This window comes from Pleurodeles waltl, chromosome 3_1, assembly GCF_031143425.1.
Source record: "Pleurodeles waltl isolate 20211129_DDA chromosome 3_1, aPleWal1.hap1.20221129, whole genome shotgun sequence".
Classification (NCBI taxonomy): Eukaryota; Metazoa; Chordata; class Amphibia; order Caudata; family Salamandridae; genus Pleurodeles; species Pleurodeles waltl.
This window is the reverse complement of record NC_090440.1, coordinates 581,833,314-581,860,604: the sequence shown is the minus strand read 5'-3', so window position 1 is coordinate 581,860,604 and position 27,291 is coordinate 581,833,314. Positions and strand designations below refer to the sequence as shown.

Below are 27,291 nucleotides of genomic sequence, written 5' to 3'. Positions count from 1 at the left end.
TGGAAGTCGGATTATTAGTAGAGGTAAGTACACACCTACCACTAGCAATAATGCCCCCAAGACAATGTTAGGTTCAGTCTTGGTCCCAAACCATTAGCCCCTGGCTGACCCCCTGATAGCATTGTGCGAGCAGGCAGGCTTAACTTGGGAGACAGGTATGTAAAGCATTTAATACGCCACTACGATAAATAAGACACAACACACAACAAAAATGCCACACCAATTTATAAAAATAGGAAATGTTTTTATCTTTAAAATTACACCAAATGACAAAAATCCAATATAAGAAAACAGAGATATTAATTTTTAAAGATTAATTTAAAAAATGTGCTTTCTAGTGCTTAGAAAACAATAGCACCAACCGGAGGCATCTGGTTGCACTAGACCAAGACCAAGTCACAAATTGAGGCCTACTGCGATGGAGCCCTGCTTCACTGAGCAGGAGGCCTCGGTCAAAAGTTTACCTTTGTACTTGGAAACTTTTCGGGAGCTTTTCTCTCTTGACGTCGTGCGGTCCTCTCCAGAAAGCTGATTTTGATGCAACATCGATTGCTTTTCCCCGAGGCCCCTGTCAAATCTTGGAAGTCTGAAGCTCCGGAGATTTCAGTGGGATGAACCTGAAATTCAGGCGTGGTCGCTGTTGAAGGTAGTCGGCTTGACTCATGACTTAGGGTTGGTCCACTTATGGAGCTTTATTCAAAAGTTGCTCCAAACTTCTGGAACTTCTTTCTGAAGTTCCTCTTGATGGTTCAAAGTATCCCAAACACAAATCTAAGGGTCTGAAAGCTCTGAGATGGTCCTTGGAAAAATTCCCACAGTGCATCTTGCCAAATCCTTAAAAGTCCACTAAATGCACTCCATGCTGGGGACTTTTGTGACAGTTGGTCCAGGCAAGCTCTGTTGACCTGTTGCTTTCAGAGTCCACCCCTTAGCCCTTTTTGAAGAAACACAAAGTCGTTATGGCTGTATTTTCAGTGTGCAACAGTCGAAGTCCTTCAGAGTGCAGTCCTTTGGGTTGCAGACCAGGGTTCCAGCGGAACAGTCCTTCTTTTGGTTTCAGGTAGCAGATCTGAGTTGCAATGCAGTTTCCAGGTATTTGATCAGTCCTCTTGGGGGACAAGTAAGGGGACACCCATGTCCAATGAGATGCAGGGTGCCACCCAAAAGCATGACAGCTTCCTCTAACGTTAGGCATTTTCCTGCCCCACAAAGCACTGCACTTTAAAATCCAAGATGAGTGATTTTTTCTCCAGAGGAGAAGGACCCGGCTAAACAAAAGTACTGGTGTGGATCATTTTCATTAACACTTCCCCTCCAGACCATCTGCAAATCCCTTTGCTGGGCCTGCTATATATATGTGGGGTACAGGGTGAGAGGGCAGGCCTGGCTGGTATTCCTTGCTGTCCTGCTTCTTTTGAAGCCCAGATTGATTTACCGAGCTCCGTTCCTGGCCTGGCCTGGCCTCAGCAGCTTCAGAACTCACCCATCATACAACATCTGCTCAGTGCAGGCCACTTACCACCTCATCAAAGCAGCCTGGCTAATCCTGTTAAGGCTGACTAATCAGGAGCAGCCACTAGCAGGCTGGATTTTGGCTTACAGAAAAGAAAGTCCTATAACTTTATTTCTGTATTATTTATGATAAATTAAACAGTGGCAAGTTGTAAAATGTATCATTTCCAATCTTTAGAGTCTTTTGATGATACATTTAGCTCCTTCCTAGCATGTATGTATACTGAAATATTTCCATGTTAGCCCATGGATCTAAGTATCTACTATGGGGGGATGAAATGGGCCTCTTTCCCCTCACCAGGGCATGTAAAACATCTTTTATAATGTCTTTGCTTATACTTACATGGCACCACACTCGTGGTTGTCCATAAGGGTGACATCTGTAAAAATAAAGTAAATTATCACTTTGGCAGTGCCTTTAATTCCAAAGTCGGATTTGCACACATTTAACTTTTTAAAGCCAGTCTGCAAGGGAGGGCTGCCTTTAAAAATGACAGCAGGCAACACAGCAGTGCAGGAAATCTACTGGGCCTCTAACCCTCCCTGCCCTATTATATACTAGGGACTTAAGCTTGAATCCCTATTATATACAGCAGTCTGTCATTGACAATTGTATTTGTACAACATTATCATATACCTTTTGATCAGAGCACTGGCCATGGTTTGCAGAGCCCAGGGCACAGTCGAGGATAGTTACTGACAGTATCAGTAAAAAAAATGAGGTTGAACATGCAAAAAGGGTGACTTTATCAACCAGCTGCACCCTGTTAAATGATGTAGGTGGCAGAAAAAATGTGAATGATAACAGACCTAAAGGTTAGGAGGGCTGCCCGAAAGTCCAAAAAAAACCCAATCCTGCCTGACACAAGACCTGATATGCATGGGAAAAGCCAACAATAGGTTCCGGCGTTTACCACCAGCCTTTTTTGAAATTGCTTTGTCTTGATTTTTACAAAACAGTACATATTACCATTGTACTCCCTGGCACTGAAGGGAAATACTTTGTGTGTGGATGTACTCCTTGTGAAAGGGCAGCATGCCATACCTTAGTGAAATAAGTCTCTGGCTGAAGTAGGGTTACACATTGTTGGACTTGGCTTTTTTGACAGGGTCATCCCCAACATTTTTGCCTCCTTCCTCCTATTTTTTCTGACCTGTTGTTGTTGGCTTTTGAACTCTGGGCACTTTACCACTGCTAACCAGTGTTAAAGTGCATATGCTCTCTGTGTAAATTGTACTGTTGATTGGTTTATCCATGATTGGCTATTTTATTTACTTGTAAGACCCTAGTAGAGTGCACTATATGTGCCTTGGGCCTGTAGATTAAATACTACTAGTGGGCCTGCAGCACTGGTTGTGCCACCCACTTAAGTAGCCCCTTCACCTTATCTCACCCCCTACTGGGACCCTGGCAGACAGGATTGAACTGAAAGGGGACCTGGTGCACTTCTTAGCCACTCTTTGAAGTCTCCCACATTTCAAAGGCACATTTGGGTATAAAACAGGGCCTCTGCCCTACCACCTCAGACATTTGCTGGAGAAGAAACCTGAACCAGAATCTGCATCCTGCCAAGAAGAACTTCCTGGCTGCCTAAAGGACTCACCTGACTGCTTTCTACAAAGGACTGCTGCCTTGCTGTTGGCCTGCTACCTTGCTGAACTCTTGTCTTGCTGCAAAAGTGCTCTCCAAGGGCTTGGATAGAGCTTGCCTCCTGTTCCCTGAAGTCTCAGGACCAAAAAGACTTCTCTTTTTCAACAGGACTCATTGTGCGCCTAAAAAGTTTACGCACAGCTTGCTCCGCGGTGACAAATTTACTGCACGCCGATCCGGAAAGACGCCGCTCGACGCGACGCCTGCGGTGCGACCGGAACTTCGACGCATGGCCTCGCCTGGACAACGCCACCCGACTTCCAGAGAGGAAATCAACGCTACGCCTGCCGTGAGGAAGAAAATTCCACGCACAGCCCACCGGACAACGCGCAGCTGGTTAACAAGCCTAGGATTCCACGCACAGACCCTGGGACATCTGGTAATCCCGCGACCAACAGAAGGAGGCGGTCCGCGTCCCGGAAAACGACGCACGTCTTCCTCGAGTGAAAAATAACGATGCAAGTCCGTGTGTGAAGGGGCGAATCCAACGCACACACCATTTTTCTTCCCGTCGAACGACTCACGTCTCCCCGCATGGAAAATTCTAATGCAAATCCGTGTGTGAAGGGGCGTAGCTGACGCACACACCATTTTTCCACGCATCTCCTCTTCTGCGGCCCTCTGCAGAGATTTTCCACTCCGAACCAGGTACTTTGTGCTTGAAGGAGACTTTGTTTACTTTTTAAAGACTTAAGACACTTCATATCACTTTTCAGTGATATCTTTACAAATTCATATTGTATCTTTGATCATTTTGACCTGCAAATACCCAGATAAATATTATATATTTTTCTAAACACTGTGTGGTGTATTTTTGTGGTGCTATATTGTGTTATTGTATGATTTATTGCACACTTTACACATTGCCTTCTAAGTTAAGCCTGACTGCTCAGTGCCAAGCTACCAGAGGGTGGGCACATGATAATTTGGATTGTGTGTGACTTACCCTGACTTGAGTGAGGGTTCTTGCTTGGACAGGGGGTAACCTGACTGCCAACCAAAAACCCCATTTCTAACACATTGATCCTTTATGCATGCTGGAGTGGGTGGAAGAAAAATATGAATGATTCAGTCACAGACTATAGTGGATGTCTGGCTGAAAACCCTTACAATTAACTATGTTGTACATACTTTTAGTAAAATCAAAAGGTCTTGTCTAGCACAGATCTAAAAAAAACAATCTGGCTGGCATACAAACAAGGAAGGCAGAAAGGGAGGGAAGGAAATCAGAAAGAAAATCAAAGAAGCAAAAAGGGTACATGACAAGGAACGACAACAAAAAAGGGAAAAAGAGCAAAAATAAGGGAGCTAGACCTAAAAAAAAAAAAAATGCTGAAAGAAGGCAAAAAAGAAGGAAGTAGTGAAGTGATAAAAGAAGAAAAGGTAAGAAAAAGGAAAGAAAGAAAGAGAAAAGGAATGATGGCAAAAGAAAGAAGGAAAGAAAGCTCGAAAGAATGAAATAAAGATGTCGGGAAAGAAAAAGGAACAGAGGAAAATTTAAAAGAATGCAAGAAAGAAAAAAGGAAAACTCAAAAGAGGGGGCAAAAAATAAAAGAAACGGGGAGAAGGAAGAAAAACAGAAATATGTCAAAAAGAAGGAAAGTAGGCAAAAAAGGAAAGCAAAAAAAAAAGAAGGCAAAAAAGAAAGAAGGAATGAAGGCAGAAAAGAATAAAAGGAAGATGGAAATAAGAAAAAAGATGGCAACAATGAAAGAAAGCAAAAGAATGAAATAAGGAAAGTAAGACAGAGAGAAGTAAAATAGTAAGGAAACGAATGAATGAAGGTAAAAAGGAAAAGGAAAAAGAAGGAAAGAAGGCAAAAGGGCAAGCAAAAATAAAGCAGGAAAGAGGGCAAAAAAGAAAGGCACTAAAAGGGAAAAAAAAATATGAAAGAAGCAATGGAAAAGGAATAAAGATTGAATTACACTCCAACTATGTTTAAATAAGTGTTACAAGTGTGCTGCAAATTAACCTCACTGTTGCCGTGTGCCGAGGACAAGGCCAGCTCGTCCTGCACCTGGCCCTAGGGAGGAGCGCCTGGGCCTCCTACCCACACACCCCCTTCAGGGATGGAAGGTGAATCGCTTCCTCTTCCACCGACCCCCCCCCCCCGATACCCACCCTTCCCTCTCCCCCACCCCGCCCAGTGACATCTGATCAGAGGTCGCCACCCATCGCGCTGGAAGATGCTAAGCGTTTCTCTTCCGCTCGGGAGGAGGGGGCAGGCAGAGACATCGAAAGAAAGGAAAGGGTTTTCCTTTCTTTTTATGTCATTCTGAGCATTTCTGTAGCCTGATCGCGATGCGATTGTGCTGCAGAAATGCCCAAAAGACACCAAGTATTTTTTGTATTTTTTTTATTTGTGTAATAAGGGCTGTTCCCCAGGGGGGCAAATAATTATTAGGCCTTTTCTGCCCCCCCCCGCCCATATTGATTAGGCCGATCTTCCCTGGTGGTGGAGGAGAGGGTGGTGGACACCAGGGATTTTTTTTTGTTCTTGTTTTATTTGTTATGTTTCATAAGGGGAGCGACCCCTTAGGCAATTTGATTAGGCCTATTCTGCCCCCCCTGCGGGCAGATTGGCCTATATTGATTAGGCCGATCTGCCTCCGGGGGGGGTGGAGGGGGAGAGGGGCAGAAGCCACTAAACACCAGGGACTTATGCAAGGGTCGCTCCCTTGGGGGGCAAATTTATTTTAGGCCATTTCTGCCCACCTTGGGGGCAGATCGGTCTATTTTTCTTAGGCCGGTCTGCCACCAAGGGGGGCAGAAACCTCACCAGACACCAGGGAAGATTTTTTTTCGAAAGACGAGGGTGGGGGTATGGTATACCCCCACCCCAAATAAATGGGGACAAAGTTGTTCTGCCCACCATGGGGCAATTACCCCCGATCCACTCCCTCCCACAATCGGGGGGGGCAGAAAGCCAACTAGTTGCCGGGAAATTTAAAAAATAAATAAATATATATATATATGTTAGTGGCTACCAACCAAAATGGGCCTGGTTATGCCCCCACCCCAACTGAAGGGCGTACCAGTCTTTCAGCTCTCCCCCGCACACTAAAACATCTTATCCCACAGCAAGCAGGAGGACATTTGATTATTTTGGGTTCAGGTTTTACATTTGGGCCCTGAGATCTTGGCTAACTCTCAAAATTGTCCCATTTGGAATGGTGAGGGCTGCACTTTTTGGACTTTGGGACGCTGCCATGTAGAAAATTCCACAAGACCTAGACACATCTGAAAACTAAACATCTGGGTGATTCCAGGGTGGTGGGCTTCACATGCACCCAGCACCATTTTCTTACCCACAATGCCCTGCAAACCTCCAACCTTGCTGGAAATCACACATTTCCCACATTTTTGTGAGGGAGCCTTCTGGAATCTGCAGGAATCCACAAAATTCCTACCACCCAGCATTGCCTCATCTATATCCACAAAACATCTGCCCCACTTGTCAGCCTAAAAATGTTTTTTCTTTTCTTTTCAAACTGCCCTTATGGACCCGCTTTGGTTCCCCCCTCAATTTCGACTTGTTTTTGCCTCTTCCCTGTCACAGGCACTTGGCCCACCTACACAAGCGAGGTATACGTTTTACCGGGAGACTGGGGGCAACGTTGGGTGGTAGGAAATGTGTCCCGGTGCGGTGATCCCACACAGAAATGTTTTTTTTTTTTTTTAGCTAAATTTGAGGATTGCTGAGGATTCTGGGTAAGAAAACATTGGGGGATCCATGCAAGTCACACCTCCCTGGATTCCCACTGGTGTCTAGTTTTCAGAAATGTTTGGGTTTGGTCAGTTTCCCTAAATGGCTGCTGAGCCCAGGACCAAAAATGCAGGTCCCCCGCAAAAACAGGTAGTTAACTATTTGATAATTTTGATGTGTCCACATAGTGTTTTGGGGCATTTCCTTTCGCTGGCACTAGGCCTACCCACACAAGTGAGGTACCATTTTTATGGGGAGACTTGGGGGAATGCTGGGTTGAAGGACATTTGTGGCTCCTCTCAGATTCCAGAACTTTCTGTCACCGAAATGTGAGGAAAATTTTTTTTTTAAAAAACTTTTGGAGGTTTGCAAAGGATTCTGGATAACAGAACCTTGTGAGAGCCCCACAAGTCACCCCATCCTGGATTCCCCTGGGTGTCTAGTTCTAAAAAGTGCACAGGTTTGGTAGGTTTCCTTAGGTGGCGGCTGAGCTAGAGGCCAAAATCCACAGCTAGGCACTTTACCAAAAACAGGTCTGTTTTCTTTGGGAAAATGTGATGCGTCCATGTTGCGTTTCCTGTCGCAAGCATGATACCTACCCAGGCAAGTGAGGTACTATTTTTATCGGGAGACATGGGGAACACAGAATAGCAGAACAGGTGCTATTTTCCCTTGTCTTTCTCTACATTTTTTCCTTCCAAATGCAAAACAGTGTGTAAGAAAGACGATCATTTGAGAAATGTCCTGTAATTCTCATGCTAGTATGGGCACCCCGGAATTCAGAGATGTGCAAATAACCACTGCTTCTCAACATCTTATCTTGTGCCCATTTTGGAAATACAAAGATTTCCTTGATACCTATATTTCACCAAATGAATTGCTGCATACCCAGTATACAATAAAAACCCATTGCAAGATGCAGCTCATTTATTGGTTCTGGGTACCTAGGGTTCTTGATGAACCTACAAGCCCTATATATCCCCACAACCAGAAGGGTCCAGCAAACGTAACAGTATATGCCTTTCAAAAATCTGACATCGCAGGAGAAAGTTACATATTATAACGTGGAGAAAAATGGCTGTTTTTTTCACCTCAGTTTCAATATTTGTTTTATTTCAGCTGTTATTTTCTGTAGGAAAACCTTGTAGAATGTACACAAATTACCCCTTGCTGAATTCATAATTTTGTCTACTTTTCAGAAATGTTTACCTTTCTGGGATCCAGCATTGGTTTTACACCCATTTCTGTCACTAACTGGAAAGAACTGAAAGCACAAAAAATAGAAAAAGTGGGGTATGTCCCAGTAAAATGCCAAAATTGTGTTGAAAAATTTGGTTTTCTGATTGAAGTCTGCCTGTTCCTGAAAGCTTGGAAGATGGTGATTTTGGCACTGCAAATCCTTTGTTGATGTCATTTTCGGGGGGAAAAACCACAAGCCTTCTGCAACCTTTTTCCCCATTTTTTTTTTTTAAGAAAACTCAATTTGTGCTGTATTTTGGCTAATTTCTTGGTCTCCTTCAGGGGCACCCACAAACTCTGGGTACCTCTAGAATCCCTAGGATGTTGGAAAAGAAGGACACAAATTTTGCATGGGTAGCTTATGTGAACAAAAAGTTATGAGGGCCTTGGCGCGAACTGCCCCAAATAGCCAAAAAAAAGGCCTGGCACCTGAGGGGGAAAAGGGCTGGCAGCGAAGGGGTTAAACAGGAAACTGTTTGGTTTTCTTCATGGTCAAAGTACCATTGATGAAAGCAAGGTACAAATAACTGCAGTCAGATAAAGAAAGACCCCCACAAAATAAATTTACAACAGCATTGGCAGGAGAGAAGAACTGACAGAGCTGTAATGTTTCCTTTGCTCACTCTAAAAGGTGTCCTGGTATCACTTCAGGCAACACTAAAAAAACATAAGGTAAAACAAAAATACTACCACTAATGGGAACTACCTTGTGTGCACATCCACCTTGTGAAAGAGCAAAATGCAGTTACTCCAAGTGAAGTAAATCAGTGGCTTAAGTAGACTGACCCATTGCCCTTTGCTGTATGCGGTAATGGGCAGAAGCAAAATGTAAATAACGCAACAGACCAGTGAAGGAAGACAGGTGGCTGAAAGCCTTAAGTAAGTATATTTTACATATTATTTTAGTAAAATCAAATGGTCTTGACTAACGCCAGACCTAAAAATGAACTGTGAAAAATGTTGGGAGGGGAAACTCCTTTAACATGTCCACAAGCAAGGGGCCCTCAAAGGTAATACAGCACGTTGAAGCAGCATGCTCACTGCCTGCCCTGGATAGAAAACTTCCTTTTATTCTCCAGACATGCGTGATTACTGGGATATGTTTATTATAATGTATTTATATGTGTTTATGTCTGTTTCTTGTGTTCATTCAAGCAGCTTAAACCAAGCCTAGTCAAATGCTGTTATTTGCTGTGAGCCTCAACAGGTCTAGTATACAACAGGGACATTAGATAGTTTTTTGTCTTCTTTAATTAATTTAATACTTGTTTCTCTATTGTGAATGAGAGCTCACTGCTGCTGGAAGACAGCCCTTCCGCTGTCTGTCAGATGTCTTGTTCACACAGCAGCTTGAGACACCAACACTATAAGTACTCTACAATGTTTCTACTACCCCAACATCTGACGGAGAAGACCGTACACCAGCATGTAACCACCTGCGCTGTGATTGTGTGTCTACCGTCTACTGGAGGCTAGAAGAGAGACTAAATAAAAACACAAAACAGTGACAAGCAAGTGTGCTGTTCTGCCACATGATAAAATGGTTGCATGTCATTTGAATTGATAGAATGATTGAGTGTCTTCTAGAATTGTTGGGTAATCGTTGTTGCCATGGGGGAATTTGAATGTAGACAGTTATACCAGCAGGTACGTCCAGAGGTAGTTGTGGGCGGACCTCTGCTGCAGGGCTGCGATATTAGAGTTGTGCCAACCTGGATGGAGTGATTGTAAAGTAGAGGTCCACACATGCAAATAAATTATAATATTTATTTAACTCAACACCTCCCTAAATACATGTCTTTCTCTTCTCAACGCTGTGATGTACTTTCACTTTTCCAATAACTGTTCACTTTTCCAATAACTACATTCTAATATGGAATGAAAGGAATCCACACCGTTTGCTGGTAAATTCACAACACATCTTTCCCCTTCATGAAAATTATACCTAAAACTCTAAAAATGTATGTTTACGTGTACATAAGAAAAATTCATATAAGAACAAGACATATCCAATATAAGCAGACCTAACTACAATAATATTAATTATGGTAATAGGAGGGAAAATAAGAGACTAGGAAAATAAATAAAAAACAAAAAATAAATGAAATTATTCCATAAAGTCAGACATCTATACTGGTTTCTTCTGATTCTTTTTCCATCTATAGCACAGCTACCACCAGCAGTCTGTACCTCAGAAACTTCATTTTACTTGCTTGACCCGCTTTGGGCATCCAAATTTTATTCAGCTTGGACACACAAACCATTCTCTCTTTCCTTGTCTCCACTTGAGAGATTTACTTCATGCTCAAAATCATGTATATCATTAAAACATTTATTCAAATACACCCACTTTACACACTTTAAGATGGCAATACGTTTTAAGGTCCAAACCTTACCATCACTCAACCTCACAGAATTTTTCAAAACCTCCACCACTTCATAAGGTTCTGAAAATTGACTTTCACTTTTCTTTACTCCCCATGGTTTCTTCACTTTAACATTCCTACTTCAATGTTTGTTCCTCCCTTGGTGCTTTTCCTTTTGTCAAATTTGCATTTGTAACTATTATGAGTCTTCTCTAATCTTTGTCCCACAATATCTAAATCTATGGTGATCACAGGGTTCTTAACCAACCACGCAGGATTAGTCTAGAGTGCACGCTGTCATCTCATTGATAGTGGTACGAAACAGCTAAACCGTCTTTTGTAATTGTAACTCCCATTCATCATTCATAATCCCTGCAGGTTGACTGGCCCCCTTGAAAACTCTGTTGAAATGCTCAATCATGCCATTACCACTTGGATTATACAGGGATGTAGTACAATGTTTTATATCTACTCTTTTAAAATAATTCTTGGCTTTTCCTGACAAAAATTGCAACCCATTATCGTTGATCACTTGAGTTGGTATACCTTTATTGATAAATATGGTATCTAAAAATTGAAGAACCGCTTCTGTGTCAACTTTGTCATCAATCTTAACAAGCCATTTAGAAAAAAACATCTGTTGCATCAATGACTTATTTACCCTTGTCACCTAGGGGACCCATTATGTCAAGAGCAATCTCCTCCCATGGATTATTTGGGATACCACGTGTACCCATATTTGGTTTTAGTGTTTTTAAAGATTTATCAGCATTAGAACACTTTATGCAGTTCCTGACACAACGTTCTACAAAAATATTCAGCCCTGGCCACCAAAAACCTTTTTTGACTGATTGTTTAGTCTTCATGACCCCTCGGGGTCCTTCATGGCATTGCATTGTAATCACTTTTCTTAAATTGGTAGGGAGAATAGTTTCTCTCCTCTCCATAAGAACTATTGGCTTGTGATAAATCATTCTTGTCCTCCCAAAGTTTTCTCAAACGTCACTCTAATTAACCGTTATTAGGCCAGCCAACAGTAATGTAATTCAAAACTTTCTGAATAGTTGTCTTTAATATATTCCTCTTCCCAAATTTTCTTCATAATGAAAGCAATATTATCATTATGCACCAAAGCAATGTAATACTCATCCCACCCACTACTTGTAGTGTCCTTGATCTGTAGTGGCATCCTAGATAAATTCGGCTGATACCTAGTCTTTACCCCCGTACATATGTTAATTTGTAAACAAAATCTTGGAGTCTCATGGACATCCTAGCTATGCGTGCAGATGCTTTGCTCATGCCACTGGTAGTGAGTAACTTAACGGTTTGTGATCACTTCTTATTTTACACAATTTGCCCCACACAAAGGCTCTAAAATGCTCTAGAGCCCACACACAGGCTAATGTTTTTCTTTCTATAACTGAATGTTTCTTGTCAGTTGCTGTGAGAGCCCTAGGAGCATAAGCTCTTATTGATTCTCCTCCTTTTTTTCAATTTTAGGGGTAAAACCTCACCCAAACCTTTTAAGCTAGTATCAGTAGTAATGATACCTGTTAAATTGGGATCAAACCCAGAAAGTGCAGTAGCACTTGCAGTAGCTTATTTGACATCTTCAAATTCCTTTTCACACTCTATACACTAATTAAACTTGTTTTTGTTCTTAAGTAACTGTCTTATATGAAAAGTCCTACTTGAAACATTTGTTATGTATTTTGCGTAAAATTCTTTAAGACCAAGAAATGATCTTACTCCATCTTTAAAGGTGGGTGCAGGAGACAACCATATTGCTTCTACTAAGTCCGGTTTGGGCTTTACTCCATCTGCACTCAAAACATGCCCTAAATATGTAACATATTGTATTGAAAACTTGCATCTTGAAAATGTTACAGTTAAACCTCTATCCTCTAAAATTCTTCAACACAATCCAACTTTTGACTACGTTCAGCTCTGTCTTTTCTGTAAAGTAATATATCGTCTTAAAAACACTGGATGTTAGTCATTTCTCCAGACAATGAGTACATAAGCCTTTAAAACACTGCAGCAGCTGATGCTAATCCAAAAGGTTTCCTTTTGTTTTGATAGCAGCCAACAGGTATAATAAAGGCAGTGTAATTCTTGTAACTTTCCTGTAATACAATCCAGTGATATGCTGCAGAAAGGTCTATAGTTGTGAAAAACCTTGCACCATTAATTGAAGACAGCATTTCAGAAATGTGGGGCAATGGAAACTGATCTATAAGTATATTATTATTAAGACAGCGTAAATCAATGCATAATCTAATATTGCCATCAGATTGTCTAGCAATTACAACATGAGAAACCCATTCTGAAGATTCTATTTTCTGTTATGTCTCCTGCTACTAACTTATTCATCTATTTTTCCACTTCCTTCCTCACAGTCATTGGAATATTTCTTGCTTTAAAAACTTTTGGGACATCATCTTTGTTAAGAACAAAGATTATCGTAAAAATGTGTTAGTTTGCCTATTTTATCACTGAAAACTCTCTGAAATTTCTCACACATCAATTTATCTGTTTGTTCACTTTCATCAGTTACCACTACAGGTTCTGGACTATTGGGGTCCAGAATAATACCAAGCTCTCCTTGATCTTGCCACTCTAAAACAGGGAGTGCCTTTCTGGCCACATACAATTTGCACACACTTTCTCTGTTTTTAAATTTAAACACTTTTTTTGATACCCTAACATTTCAGTTCTTTCTCCTGAGTAACCTTCTTGAGAAATATCCAGACTCTCTAGTTTATGGCTAGGTTTTTCTACAAATGTCATTTATGATAGAACATGGATATCCTGACTTTGGCATACATCTGAATATCAATACCCCCAATTCTCATGTCACAAACAGGTTTATTTTTTACCCTGTCATTGTCTACATTCAAAATGTTGTCTTCATTGACTTATATTTTAGAACTAATTTGTCATTTTCCTGCATTCAAAGGAATACGTATCATCATCTATGCACTTAACCTTTAGATTTTCTCTTTTTGCAAATGTTGGAGAAATGGCCTATCATGCCGCACACAAACATTTTTGTTTAAGTGCAGGACACACCTTGCTGTTGGCTAAATGTGATTTACTATCACATCGCAATTACTTCAGAACCTTTCTAGAACTTTCTTTAAATCTTACTCTATATTTTTCCTATTTTTTAACCCCTTCTTTTTTCCTGAAGTTTGGTGTGCACTTTACTAACACACTCCTCTTGTTTGGACTCCCTTTGTAATACCTTAGCACTTCTGCTGGGCATTTCTGACTTTCTGACAATATCCAATATTTGCTGCAGGTTAGCATCTCCATTCACCCACAGTCTTTCCTGTATAGACGTGTCTTTTACATGCGTAACCTCCTGATCTCTTATGAGTTCTTCTTTTAGGAGCCAAAACTTACAGTCCAGAGATAATGTTCTTAATACTGCTGCGAAATCAACAATGTTCTCATCACTTTCTTGTTTCCTATGGAAAAATGTATATCTTATGACACCTATACAAACTTTGGGGAAAAACTATTTAACCAAATCACTGATAGCACAGTCAAAAACATTCCTATCCCCTTCTCCTCCAGTATCCTTAGTCATTTGATTGTAGGCCGTTAATCCTTCTGGACCCACACAATGCAGGAAAATGTTTTGTTTGTTCAATATCAATGGTTTCAATATAATTGATTAAAAAAATATTTCCATTCAGGCCATTTCGTGCAAGGAACACCACCTGCCGGCCAAGACTATTGTAGAGGAGGTAGGGAAGAAGCTTTGTGCACACATTTGAAACACTGCTCAGGCAAATTAATGTGCATAAAGGTATCAACTAAAACTGCAAATTCACCAATATATAGAATATAACAATTATGCATAGAAATTATACTATTAAGTAATATGTCATTAAAAATATCAGCTCAGAAACAAAAATGAGCAAAATAATCACTTGCCTGCAGAGATGGCTAGAACTAAATGCTAAGTGCACAAATATATTTAAGCACAGAATGGTATAATAATGGGTTGAAACCTCAACCGGGAATAAGGTTTAAATGTTATTGTACACTAGAGAGATTTTACCATCTAAAAAAAAAAGAAGTGCAGTAAAACGTTTTCCATACGGCAAAAGGCAGCTCAGAATTGCGTGCCCGTCGCCGATGAACCCAACTTCATTGTTGTAAAGGCACTTCTTGGAATTCTTAGTACATGTGGTCAAATCCACACTGTGTGATGGCACTTGGGGGGGGGGGGGGCACATCATGTAACTTCACGTCACAGTCGCAATCCACTGCACGGTAGGTATGGAAGGAAAGAACGCATAGAAGTTTTGGGTAAGGTACAAAAATGCCAAACGCCGTAACTGAAAAACCACAGCTCGATTCTCTACATGACTAAAAAAAATCCTCTGAAATGCCTCACAGGAAGGTCCATACAAAATACTGTACTTCAAATGTTAATTTTTTGTAGGGTATATGTTGCAAGGTCACAAATAAAAGGATCCTTCTAAAGTTGTACGCCAGAGAAAACGTCGGATGACAAGGCAGACAAAAAAAAACAATACAAAAGTAAATCTTTAACGGTTTCCTCATGTTCGGTAGATGGCACCCTCCAGCAAGAACAATATACAGTTTGTAAGACTTCCGGTAAACAGTTGAAAGTACGGCAGGCAGCAGAACAACTTAAATTCCTCAAAAAGTTGTTGACACTAGTGAAGGTTTGTTGGGTGGTGCTCCTCTTCGCCACTTGTAAAGTAGAGGTCCACACATGGAAATAAATTGTAATATGTATTCAACTTAACACCGCCTCAACAGGCCAGGTGGTGGCATCGCCATCTTACACAGGGAAACCATCAAAGTCACCACCAGTTCCCAAGACACTATCAACAACACAGAACACATGCACTTCCTGATCCACATCAACAACTCCACCCTCAGAGGTACATTAATCTACAGACCACCAGGACCACGCCCCGCCGAGCCTTCTGCGACACCATCGCCGACACCATCAGCTCCCACGCCCTCACCTCCACAGACTACATCCTCCTCGGTGATTTCAACTTTCACTTAGGAAACCTACAAGACCACAACTCTACCTCCCTCATAGACAACCTCACCAATCTCTGACTCAAACAACTGGTCACCGCACCCACCCACTCAGCAGGACACACGCTTGACGCAATTTTTACCGCAAGCCAACACATAGCCTACACCCACACCACCGAACTCCTCTGGATTGACCACCACTGCGTCCACTTCTCCTTCACCAAACCCCCCACACACTACCATCAACACACCACACCCTACCGCATGTGGGAACAGATCCCCACAGAACAACTAAACTCCCAACTGGCCCATAACTCCCCACCCCTCCCCCCCACGCCAGCGACCCCAACACAGGAGCACACAACCTCTCCAAATGGATCACCACCTGCACAGACACACTAGCCCCCTCAGAAAACACATCGCCACCCGCAACATCAAGAACGCCCCATGGTTCACCCCTGAACTCCAAGACTCCAAACGCAAATGCCGCCAAGCTGAGAAAATATGGCGACTAGAACTCTCTACAACCAACTTCTCCACCCTCAAAACCACCATTCGCACCCATCACCAACTCATATGCACCGCCAAAAGAGATCACTACAGGACACGCCTTGGCAACAACTCTCAAAACAGCAAAGAACTCTTCACCATCATTAATGAACTTGCCAAACCCAGCAACATAGACCCCTCACACACACAGCCCCTATTTGACGCCCTTTCCAACCACTTCCTCCACAAAATCCTGGACATCCACAACAGCTTCATACCACACATACCCACCACACACACACCCCCCACTCACCCAACCATACCCCCACTCTTGACCCCCCCACCACACCCTCCACCTGGACCCCCACCACACACAAAGAAACCGAAAAAACCATGAACTCCATCCGCTCCGGATCCCCCTCCGACCCCTGCCCACATCGCATCTACAACAAAGCCAGCCCAACCATCGCCCCCATACTCTGCAACATAATCAACTCCTCCTTCGACTCCGCCACCTACCCAGACCCCTGGAAGAATACGGAAATCACTGCTCTCCTCAAAAAAAAACAAGCCGACCCGGAGATCCTCTCCAACTACCGCTCCATCTCCCGCCTCCCTTTCCCCGCCAAGGTTGCCGAAAAACTAGTCAACGCCCGCCTATCCCACTTCCTCGAAGCAAACAACACTCTTGACCCCTCACAATCCGGGTTCCGCAAGAACCACAGCACAGAAAGAGCCCTCATCGCATCCACTGAAGACATCAGGACCAAAGTCGACAAAGGTGAGACCGTCGCACTCATCCTCCTAGACCTCTCCGCCGCCTTTGACACCGTTTCCCACCACACACTCCGCAAACACCTCCACAACATAGGAATTCGCCACAAAGCCTTAGACTGGCTCACCTCCTTCCTCACCGACCAGACCCAGAGAGTCCGCCTTCTGCCCTTCCACTCCAACTCCACCAAGATCACCTGCGGAGTCCCCCAGGGGTCCTCCCTCAGCCCCACACTCTTCAACATCTACATGATCCCCCTAGCCAACATCCTCCGAGCACACAAATCACTATCCTCTCCTATGCAGATGACACCCAACTCATCCTCTCCCTCACCCGCAACCCCACCATCGCCAAAACCAACCTACACACTGCTCTCCTCGACACCGCCAACTGGATGATTAACCACCTCAAGCTCAACTCCAACAAAACTGAGATCATCATCTTCGGCCCCAACAAAACCACATGGGACGACTCCTGGTGGCCCACCGCCCTAGTTCCCGCACCCACCCCCACAAACCATGCAAGCAACCTCGGCATCATCCTGGACCCCTACCTCTCCATGACACAGCAAATCAATGCTCTACCCTCCTCCTGCTTCCACACACTCCGCACTCTAAAAAAAATTCCTTCAAATAGATTCCCCCAGAGACCAGGAAGACAGACACCCACGCACTCATCAGCAGCAGACTGGACTACGGTAACACCCTCTACGCCGGCACCGCATTCAAACTCAAACGCAAACTCCAGGGAATCCAGAACACAGCCGCACACCTCGTCCTTGGCCTCCCCCGCCACAAACGAATCTCACCACACCTCAAATCCCTTCACTGGTGCCCCATAGACAAGAGAATCACATTCAAGATCCTCATCCACGCACACAAATCCATCCACAACACCGGCCCAACCTACCTCAACGAAAGAGTGAACTTCCACACTCCCACACGCAACCTCCGATCAGCCGACCTTGCCCTAGCCACAGTCCCCCGCATCCAATGCACCACCACAGGAGGCAGGTCCTTCTCCTTCCCCCAAAACCTGGAACTCCCTCCCCACGACCTTCGCAAAACCAAAGACCTCCTGCTCTTCAGAAAGAACCTCAAGACATGGTTGTTCGAGCAGTGACCCATCCTGCCCCCCCCCTTTGATTTCTTTACCCTCCCCCCCACCAGCGCCTTGAGACCCTCACGGGTGAGTAGCGCACTCTACAAATCTTTTTGATTGATTGATTGAACACCACCCTGAAAACACATCTTTCGCAATAAATACATCCTAATATGGAATTTAAGGAATCCCCACTGCGCACTGGTAAATACACAACAGTGATCTTTCTTAACGTGACAACTGGACGCAGCTCTGGGGGTCGGGGAGTTAAACCCCCCCCTAATATGTAGTTTGTAATAAATGGTTGCGTATAAGAGCTTTCTGTTGGGTAATGTGGAGTGTCTGTCGAATTACACCTGGGATTTTTATATGCCCGCACTGACAAAAACACGAACACTCTTTCTCGTCTATGCTTTGAAGGCTTTAAAAATGTTGATTCGTTGAAAAATATTGCATTTTAGGTACCCCTACCAGACTGCACGCCTTTCTCTTTCTAATACCCCATAAGCCTTCCTTATGTCCTAGCGTGATTGTTGAGAAATCAGAAGCTCACCCCCCTCCCCCAGTCATACTGGCCAATCTACACCCCTGCTGACAGGTGGCAATGAAATTGCATAAATATTTGCGTATTGGTTTGTCTGAACTAATGAAAGCTGGATACATTATGGAATGCTAAAGTGCAGAGCACTCCAGTGACAGTAAATGTGCGTAAACCAGAAAACATGAAGGGAAGTGACTTCCAGTGAAGACATAAACGTGACCTGCGTGCGGCCATATTGGGCTGCATTGGTAAAACGTATTTTGGAGCCAATACGTGCGGAGATTATAAGTACTGGGTGAATTGTGGGCACACCTACACAGGAAATCTTCTCATCTAGTCTTCAGCATTCCTTTCATGCTTTGATATCTGGACCCTCCTATGTCTTAAGCTTGTCTTTGATTTCACACTACCCATACTGCCACTTGGATGGCACAGCGTTAGTTTTCTTGCCAGCCTCATGCTTTCCAAAAATATCATACAAAAATACATACATATATATATATATATATATATATATATAGGCTCTCAATTAACGCTCTTTCACAATTAATCTGTTCAGTATCCCTCAGTTTATGCTCCCTCCCACCACTGCACAAAGTATAGGTCCGTGGACCAGCCCACTCTAACCACTGGATATTTTCACTTTGAATGACTGCATGTTGCCCTTGCACAATAGCAATAGAACTTTTTAGACTCTTGTGTCTCCCAAGCAGGGTGTAATCAAATATTTCAGCAACATTCAACACATCTTTTGCAATGTTGATTCATCCCCCTACATCAGCTTTGGTGTATTTCTCCTACAGAAAAGGAGCACTGGTCATTGCAGTATCAAGAAAATATATACACGTTTCTAGGTTGAAGCCACACACTCTCAGCTATGTGACCTGTATTCACGCACATGTATCTGAGTTGAGGGAGACCTCTAGTAACGACTTGTAGAACTATAGCTTCAGAAAATAATTTAAATACTTTACCATCTGTCTTGAGAGGGACCTATAGTCATGCTTTGATGAACTGCAGCTCTGTGAAAGAATTTTGGAGATCTTGCATCTAGCTTGAGATAGACCTCTAGCAGCAACTTTAGGAACTGCAGCTTCATGAAAGAATTTCAATGCTTTTACATCTGACTTGAGAGGGAGGCCCATAATGCCTTGAGGAACTGCAGCTATGTGACAGAATTCTGAAGATTTGCAGATCTGACTCAAGGGACAGTTATTAACAACTTGAGTATGTGCAGGCTTGTGAATATATATGTGTGTGTGTGTGTGTGTGTGTGTGTGTGTGTGTGTGTGTATTTACTGATGAAATAAAAGGTTAAAGTGATCTTATAGTTAGGTGAAAATGTCAGAACATAGTATTTAAAAATAAAAATACATTGAAATTCACCAGTTACAGTTAACTAAAGTAACTATAACTCATGCCATGAAGTAACTATAACTTCTCCCCCTTGCCACAGCATTGTCATATTTTGTCATTTCAGATGTCATCAGTGATGTTATAAATACTGTTATCGAATATGTCGTGAGTGATGTGATATGCAAGGTTATAAATGCTGCATGGCGAGGGCAAGAGTTACTTCATGGCTCCTGAAGAGTTGGAGGACAGATAAGCAGTGAGAGAGCTAAGGCTGCAACTGGTCACTCTGGCTATAAAGGAGAAAAGGTTGGACATGGAAGAGAAGAAAGCAGCTGAGCCCCTGGCGGCAAAAATTAAAGTAGCTGAGAGAGCCTTACGGAACAAAAGGAGGACAATAAAATTGTGTTGGCCATGAGATGAGCCATAAAGAACTGAACCTAAAAGCCAGGACAGTCACTAGAGAAGGTAAAAGGGTCCGCATCCCCAAAGACCTGGTGCTTAGCTTTGTGGTGGGAGGTTATATTGGCAAGGGGTGTGAGGCTTATGAGATAGATTTTTTGCATGCACATAGTCCCAGAGGACGATTGAGGGCTAGTGTCTGGAAGCATATGCCAGTCACTGGCCCTTGATACAGCCAACAGATGAGGGATGCCACTGTGAAAGAAACCCTTGTTGTCAGGTTTGGTCATACCCCAGAGGTCAGTGACTGTGCCCCTGGTGGCCAGGTCACTGATGAAACTATTTTACCTTGTGAGTTTCCCCAGGAGGTTGTGTCTGACCGGGGCACCAGCTTCATGTCCACTTACATGAAATCCATGTAGGAGGAGTGTGGAGTAAACTGCAAGATCTCTACTTCATACCACCCGAGACCATTGGGCTTGTTGAAAGATTCAACAAGGCCCTGACAGGCATAATTATGGGTCTACCAGAACCCATGAGGCATAAGTGGGTCATCCTCTTGTCATGCCTATTGTTTGAATACAAGGGCGTGCGTCAGAAAGGAGTGAAGTTCAGTCCCTTTGAACTTCTGTTTGGTCAATTGATCAAAGTAGATTTACTTTATTGTGCTCTCACTCAAAGTTACAGTCAAATATTGCTTGGGAATAGAAGTAAATGTTTTGTCATGTGGGTTGTTGGATTATATTTCCCCTCGGGGGAGACCAGACTTATTATGCAATGTCATCCAAAAGTAATTCCATCAATTTGTGTATATTTGTAAATTGTTGCATAGTATTGAGTAGTGTGTGTAATAACTGTACTTTACGTTATCAACAGAAAAAGTACAGACTGGGCAATCATTTATTGAATATTATTTTTGTGTACTCGTGAATGGTGATTACTAGCCCACACCACCTCCCTTTAGAAAGCCTTGTACTGCTCTGCAATGCTACTCTGAGAGTCAAGTGCTGCAATGGGGTGTTTGGTTCCCAGTGGTGGTCGAGTGCAGCCTAATTACTTGTGCAGCCCACACATTTAATGACCCATCTTCCAACATTCTGTTTGGGAGCAGCTAAAAAAAAGATTCAAGGACTTACTTTAACAGTCATTTAAAATCCAACATAATGGTAAATGAAAATGACACTTTTAGTGTTAAGTTCTCATTTTCTTGCCTACGCCAAATGTGCCTTTCTGGAAGTGCCCACTGACTGGTGAATGAGTCTTCTGTTTTAAGATGTTTATTGCTCCCAGATAGTGGACATAAAGTGTTTTTTCTTCCTTGAGCAGGATGACCTGCAGGGTTGTACCCACCCCTTCCCGAACTTCAAATGTTGCCTACCCTGTAGCTCAGACGTAGATCTGCCCTCCGTTTGTCTTCCTAGTCAGCTTGGCTCCTCACCCAATGGGAGTAGGAAGCTGGCCCAGAACAGGGTTGGAGTAACCACAAGGGAGGGTTTGCCCATTTGTGTATCCACACCCTTGGAAGAAGGGTTCTGACAAGGAAAAGAAGGGTTCTGCCTTGATGGATTAGGTGTAAAATGGCACTGTGCGATAGGGTACAGTAAAACTCAAAAGAAGTCCTTCAGTGGTTCGTAGGGTCACCACTGGGAACCTTTAGCCCATTGGTTAGGGAATGGCCAGGTGTTTCCCCCACTTAGGTTAGCATTTGGCATACAAGTGTCATACCCTGTATACCTCTCAGAACAGAATGACACTTGTATGCCAAATGCTATCAGAAGGAGGACTGCCATGTTCTCTGAATCCTGAAGGAAGCCTAGGCTTGCTTGCCTTGACCCCAGGACCCTTAACGTGGCTCTGGCGGTCAGTTGACTGACCTTTTGAGCTACAGGGACCAAACAAGCTTCCAGAGGCCTTTTCCTTCAATTGCCCAGCTGACCAATAGCAGCTGGATCTGGCCTGGGCCAGCCCTGGACCCGCAGTGGGCCAGTCCTGGACCCTGGTGCTGTCCTCTGTTGAAGTGAGCCCTGATTTTCCCCCCTCCCACCCCCAAATGGTGCCCCCCCAGGTTGTGGACCTTTGGCTGGTGTTAGAGTGAACTCCCCCTGTCCAGTCCCCAAACTACAAAAAGTGAGAATTATAAACTTTTTGCTAATTTTGCCAGTCGAAGCCGCAGCCCACGACATCGAAATGCTGATTTGCCTCAACTTGGTAGTTTGCCCCACTGAAAAAGACCTGACTTCCAGGAAAGTTTCTAAATTTGAACATAACGGGCTTTATTAGGACATCCCTCGAGCATCAACTCATCAACATCAAGGCCTTCCTGGGTACACACTTCGGACTTCGCACATTCTGAGCTTTTCTGCCTTTGCCAGTTACCTCACCAGGACAGCTGACATCAGCATGCCACCATTTTGGAGCCCTGCTTCAGATCTGACTTGCAACTTGCTACGCCAACAACTTGTCAAACACCACTTTTTCTCCATAAAATATTTCTATGCCAGATGGTTAACTTTCCACCGGGATAAACCTAGTCGCTGTAGCTAACATGCAGACCATTGCTGTCAGTCTTAACTTTCGACTTTGACCCAGTGGAGCTGGGTTGGTGCTTTGTGCTTTTTGACGCTATTTTCAATTCAAAGGTCTAAAAAAAAATCATCTTTCCAGTTCCTTCATATTTTCTTTTGTAGTTTTGGTGTCATTTTATGTATTGAAATATTTTCATACATTGGTTTGGGATTGTTTTGTGTTGTTTTCACGTTACTACTGTTTGAATACTGCATAAATATTTTGCCTTTTGCCTCTAATATAGACCTGACTGCTTTATGCCTGGCTACGAGAGGGTTTATCACAGGTTAACTTGGCAGCTTTTGGGCTTCACCCTGACAAGAATTGTTATTTTTTTTAGATGGGCTGTCACTACCCTACCAAATTATTTCTACCTACATAGAATCCATCAATGACCATGTTGATACTCGGGGATAGTTAATTTTTTTTTTTTACATTTCCCTACTCTTCATTTAGATGCAGATCTAAATCCCTTTATTCTTTTACTTTGGATTTCTAAACTAGGCTTTAACCATTATCTTAGGAAAATTTCTAGTCTTTCTGGTGGATGTGGATTCAAGAACTAGAAACATTACTGTTCATTAGACAACAGTATTGATTGTGCAGGACAGTGTAACATTCTTATTATTGTGCCTAGTTATCCACATTTTCTCTTCACATGTGTTTGAACCATTGAAGTTGTTATCTAAAACAACTCCAGGGGCCTTCGCTTGTTTGATGCAATTCAATACCCTCCTTATTCTCCTGCACCCATACCTGTAGCCATGCCACGTGATGGTTTTTCACTTGTACAGTCAGACAAAACACATTTCTTGCCTGGTATAGATTAATGTTATCGTATTAATCAACTACAGTTTGACCTTATCCATGTGAATTTTATGGAAAGATGTCGTAGTAGAGTTCATTGTCTGTTCACATCCTCACCATTTGCAACCTCAAGCCAGCTAAAGTTGTGTTTTCGCCATTTAAATCATATAACGTTTGAGAGAGTATTAACATGACCTATATAATATTTGGTGGAAATGATGTCTGGGAGTGCTTAGAGCCATGACTCGTGAAATTTTTTCTGTCCTTTTTCTAACCAGCCTGAGCAAAGTGTACACATTATGTAATTACTGTGGTGCACAGTTCTTGGTGTTGGAGTCTGGTATCGCAAGTACAATTTTTTTAAAGACATGTGGGGGATTGAGAAGCCCACAATCAACAGTTTTCTAGCAAGAGAGCACCATATAATTAGTGGCCTTGGACCTTGTTCTTGAGCAACCCTCAAAACTTACTTTTTTTCTTGTGTAAATGAACTTGTTATCCTTCGAAAATGCTAAATGTTTTAAACGAGGCTATAAAGTCTGCTTGTCAATGAAACAAGTTCTGCACCTATGTAATCAGACCCGAAGTTCAATTTTGAGAACTTTCCCCAATGGCCAGTATCAGAGCTGGGTAGACTGTGTGTTCCTGGGCTTTCTCCTCCCAAATCGCCATTAGAATACTCTGATCTTTGGTTTATTGCTATTAAAGTTTAGATTGGCCTGCTGTTTATCTAATTTACTCCTGAGGATCAAAATAGTACCTGCACTTTTCATATGTGATTACAGATAATTGTATGCGTAAGGCCCCTTCTGGAACCTGCTCTCATTTGGTGTTCTAGAGTTCAAATGAACTTTGACGCTAGTTACAGGAGATGTGCAGCACTGCATTGCCCCGGCCCTAGGAACCTTTAGTGGTATCAATATGTAGAGTCAGGTGATTGCTGGGGGTCTTAGAAACAGCTCAGGAGAAGTCTCAGTGTTCACATCAGAAATAGATCATTGACTTATGGGATCAAACCCACAGCATTTAAGCGGGCAATCTCCAACACGTTCTATCCAGTCTCTTTGCTCATGACACTTGCTCACATTTATGAAAATGTCATAGTCCGACAACCTGCAAGACGGAGTCCTGTTTATGAGAACATTACTCAGAGAAAACAGTAAGTTCCAACATAAATGTGTCCATCAAAGCATTGCAAAATCTAGCTTGGTCCCAGAGACTTGTCCCACTAAAGACTAAAGTGATTTTTCTGAACATTTTTGTCCTAATATTGATGTAATTAATTCCAAAAATATATATTTTTAGTTCTCGATGAATTGTTAACCCTAAGATCTGTTTTGTCTATACATTACAGTCTTTATTTTTTTAGATGGTTATTTTGCTTTGTTATTTCTTCCATCGGTAAATTACCTATTGAAGCTTTAACCTTTGCCGGCCATCCAATGGTAATCCATGGGTACAGCAGGGAGACATTGACTTATGTGACTTTGTAAGTAGCTGAGTCCAGATACTGTGGAACTCAGCTAAATCTCAGTAAGACTTTGGTCGCACTCTTCCTATTAATAGGCCAGTTACATCTACCAGAGACATGGTTAAAAAGCTGTTTCCCTTGCAGGAGCTCCAAAACAAAGTAAACATTATATTCTTGATTGATTACACTATGCCCATTGCTGCCTTTATGATTTCAGAGAGGGTCGTTTTTTATTTTTTTTCAAGGGCTCCCTGTTTTCGCTGTTTAGCAGTTGCAGAACTCTGCCCTGAACTGTTCTTCTCTACTACTCCCTCAGAGCAGGCTGATTCGAAGGAAGAACTACTTCGGGTCCTGCAGCCCGCTTCAGTGAGCCAATGGATAGTTCAGTATGTGCTTTATCTGGAGGAAGCCACATTATATTTGCACCCACTCACTCATCCTAGCAAAGTACCGCTCTGCGAAGTAAACCTGACACCATTTAATGTATCTGGGGTTGCCAGGGGCCCCCACGGGATTTGATGTGCTTCTTCTCTCTAGGGCGAGCTATTCCCAAGCTTGTGGTCTCCTACATTCCAGAAGCTGTGTGCTGTGCTCACTGGGCCCTGGGCACTGCGCTCACTGGGCCCTGGGCACTGCCTGGTTCACACAACTCCAGTGCTCACTGGGCCCTGGGCACTGCCTGGTTCACACAGCTCCAGTTACTCCAGGCAAGTAGATCCTGTTGCACAATCCTTGTGTCTGAGTGCTGGCGGGTTTACAGAGCAGACTTGCTCTGTGTGTCTTGTGACAGTGAAGAAAACGGGAACCCCTCTTTAGCTGTTGCCATATTCACAGGATAGCATCCTCACCAGTGGTCACCCTGGGAGGATGCCCACTGATGTTGCGTCTGTGCACTATGAGAAGCCTGATCTTGGGGGAACAAAGAGTGTTTTCGTCAGCAGCTCCATAGAAGCTCCGAAGCAGGGGGATATATCCATTTAGAACTGACCAAGGGTCAAATCTCAGGATGCTTTTTCAAATGTAGACCTTAAATGTATCATACGTTTATTGGGAAAAGCACGAATGTCTGTGAAAAGCGAAAGCAATTGCTCTTTATTCACTTATTTTAAATGTTCTCGTTTACTTTCCACTGCATTTTTATGTAAAAACTTTCCATTCTTAAACTGAAAAGGTATCTCCCAAACTTCCACAGTTTCCAGGCATAGAACAATTAAACAGCGTATGTTACGTAAAGTATGATACAACGTTAGTCTTGCGAATAACAGCTACAACTGTATTTATTGTATCTCTTCCAGGTGCATGGCTGCGGAGAGAAAGCTAAAGCAAATGCTCGTGCAAGGATCAGCAAGGAAGGAGTTCTTTATGCTGGAAGCGGACACAAAGATAACTCAATTGACCCAGCGAAAAAGGCACACTTACAGAGAAGATTAGATAAAAAACTTAATGAACTTACAGACCAAAGAAAGAGCAAAAAGAAAGAAAAAGAAAAATAAACAGTTGAATAACAGAAAAGTATTTCTGTAGTACTGGTGTCTTCTGGCATATAGTTTGGTCATGTGTCTCTGAAATCATGCAAGTGCATCAGTGATTTGGGGCCAGATGTATCAAAAAAGCCTTTTGCGATTCGGAAATAGCGATTTTTAAGAAATCGCTATTTCTGAGTTGCAAGATGCTATGTATCATATTTGCGATTCGGTAATAGCGATTTCTTAAAAATCGCAAATGCTATTACCGAATCGCAAATTGCGATACAGCCCCCATAAGCACCTATGGGCCTGTCGGCCCATATTTGGGAATTTTTTGCATTTCCCAAAATGTGAATTCCTAACTGGAATTCGCAATTTGGGAAATGCAAACTCCAGGGTGCTGGGGGCCTAAGGCCCCCTCTGCTGCACCCCAAAACAATTTTGGAAGACATGTAAGGTGCACACATGCCAAAAGGGCATGTGTGCGTTACATGTCAATTTTAAAAATGCATTTTTAATGCATTTTAAAAATTTGCACATGGTTACCACCAAGTTCAAGTTGGTGGTAATAGCGATTCCTTAATGCCCAATTTGCATTAAGGAATTGCTTCATACATGTGCTTAAGAAATCGCAAATAAGGATTCCTTATTTGCGATGCCGCATTTAGAGAATCACAAATTGTGATTCTCTAAATGGGGTCGCAATTTTAAGGAATCGCTATTTTAGCGATTTCTTAAAATTTCACTGAGAATACCTTTCTTACATTCAGAAAGGTGATTTTGCATTCGCAAATGACCGAATTTTGCAAT

The 27,291-nt window shown here is 42.8% G+C and overlaps 1 protein-coding gene across 1 annotated transcript in view; it reads left to right on the top strand.

Annotated features, from left to right (window-relative positions):
- The window catches only part of IGHMBP2 (immunoglobulin mu DNA binding protein 2), a 219,196-nt gene extending 192,669 nt beyond the window's left edge, over nt 1-26,527 (top strand). Inside the window, exon 15 of the mRNA XM_069223024.1 lies at nt 26,311-26,527. Within this exon, the coding sequence (XP_069079125.1) occupies nt 26,311-26,508 (198 nt within the window). The 3' untranslated portion in view covers nt 26,509-26,527. The remainder of the gene's footprint in view (nt 1-26,310) is intronic.
- Nucleotides 26,528-27,291: the final 764 nt, after the last annotated feature.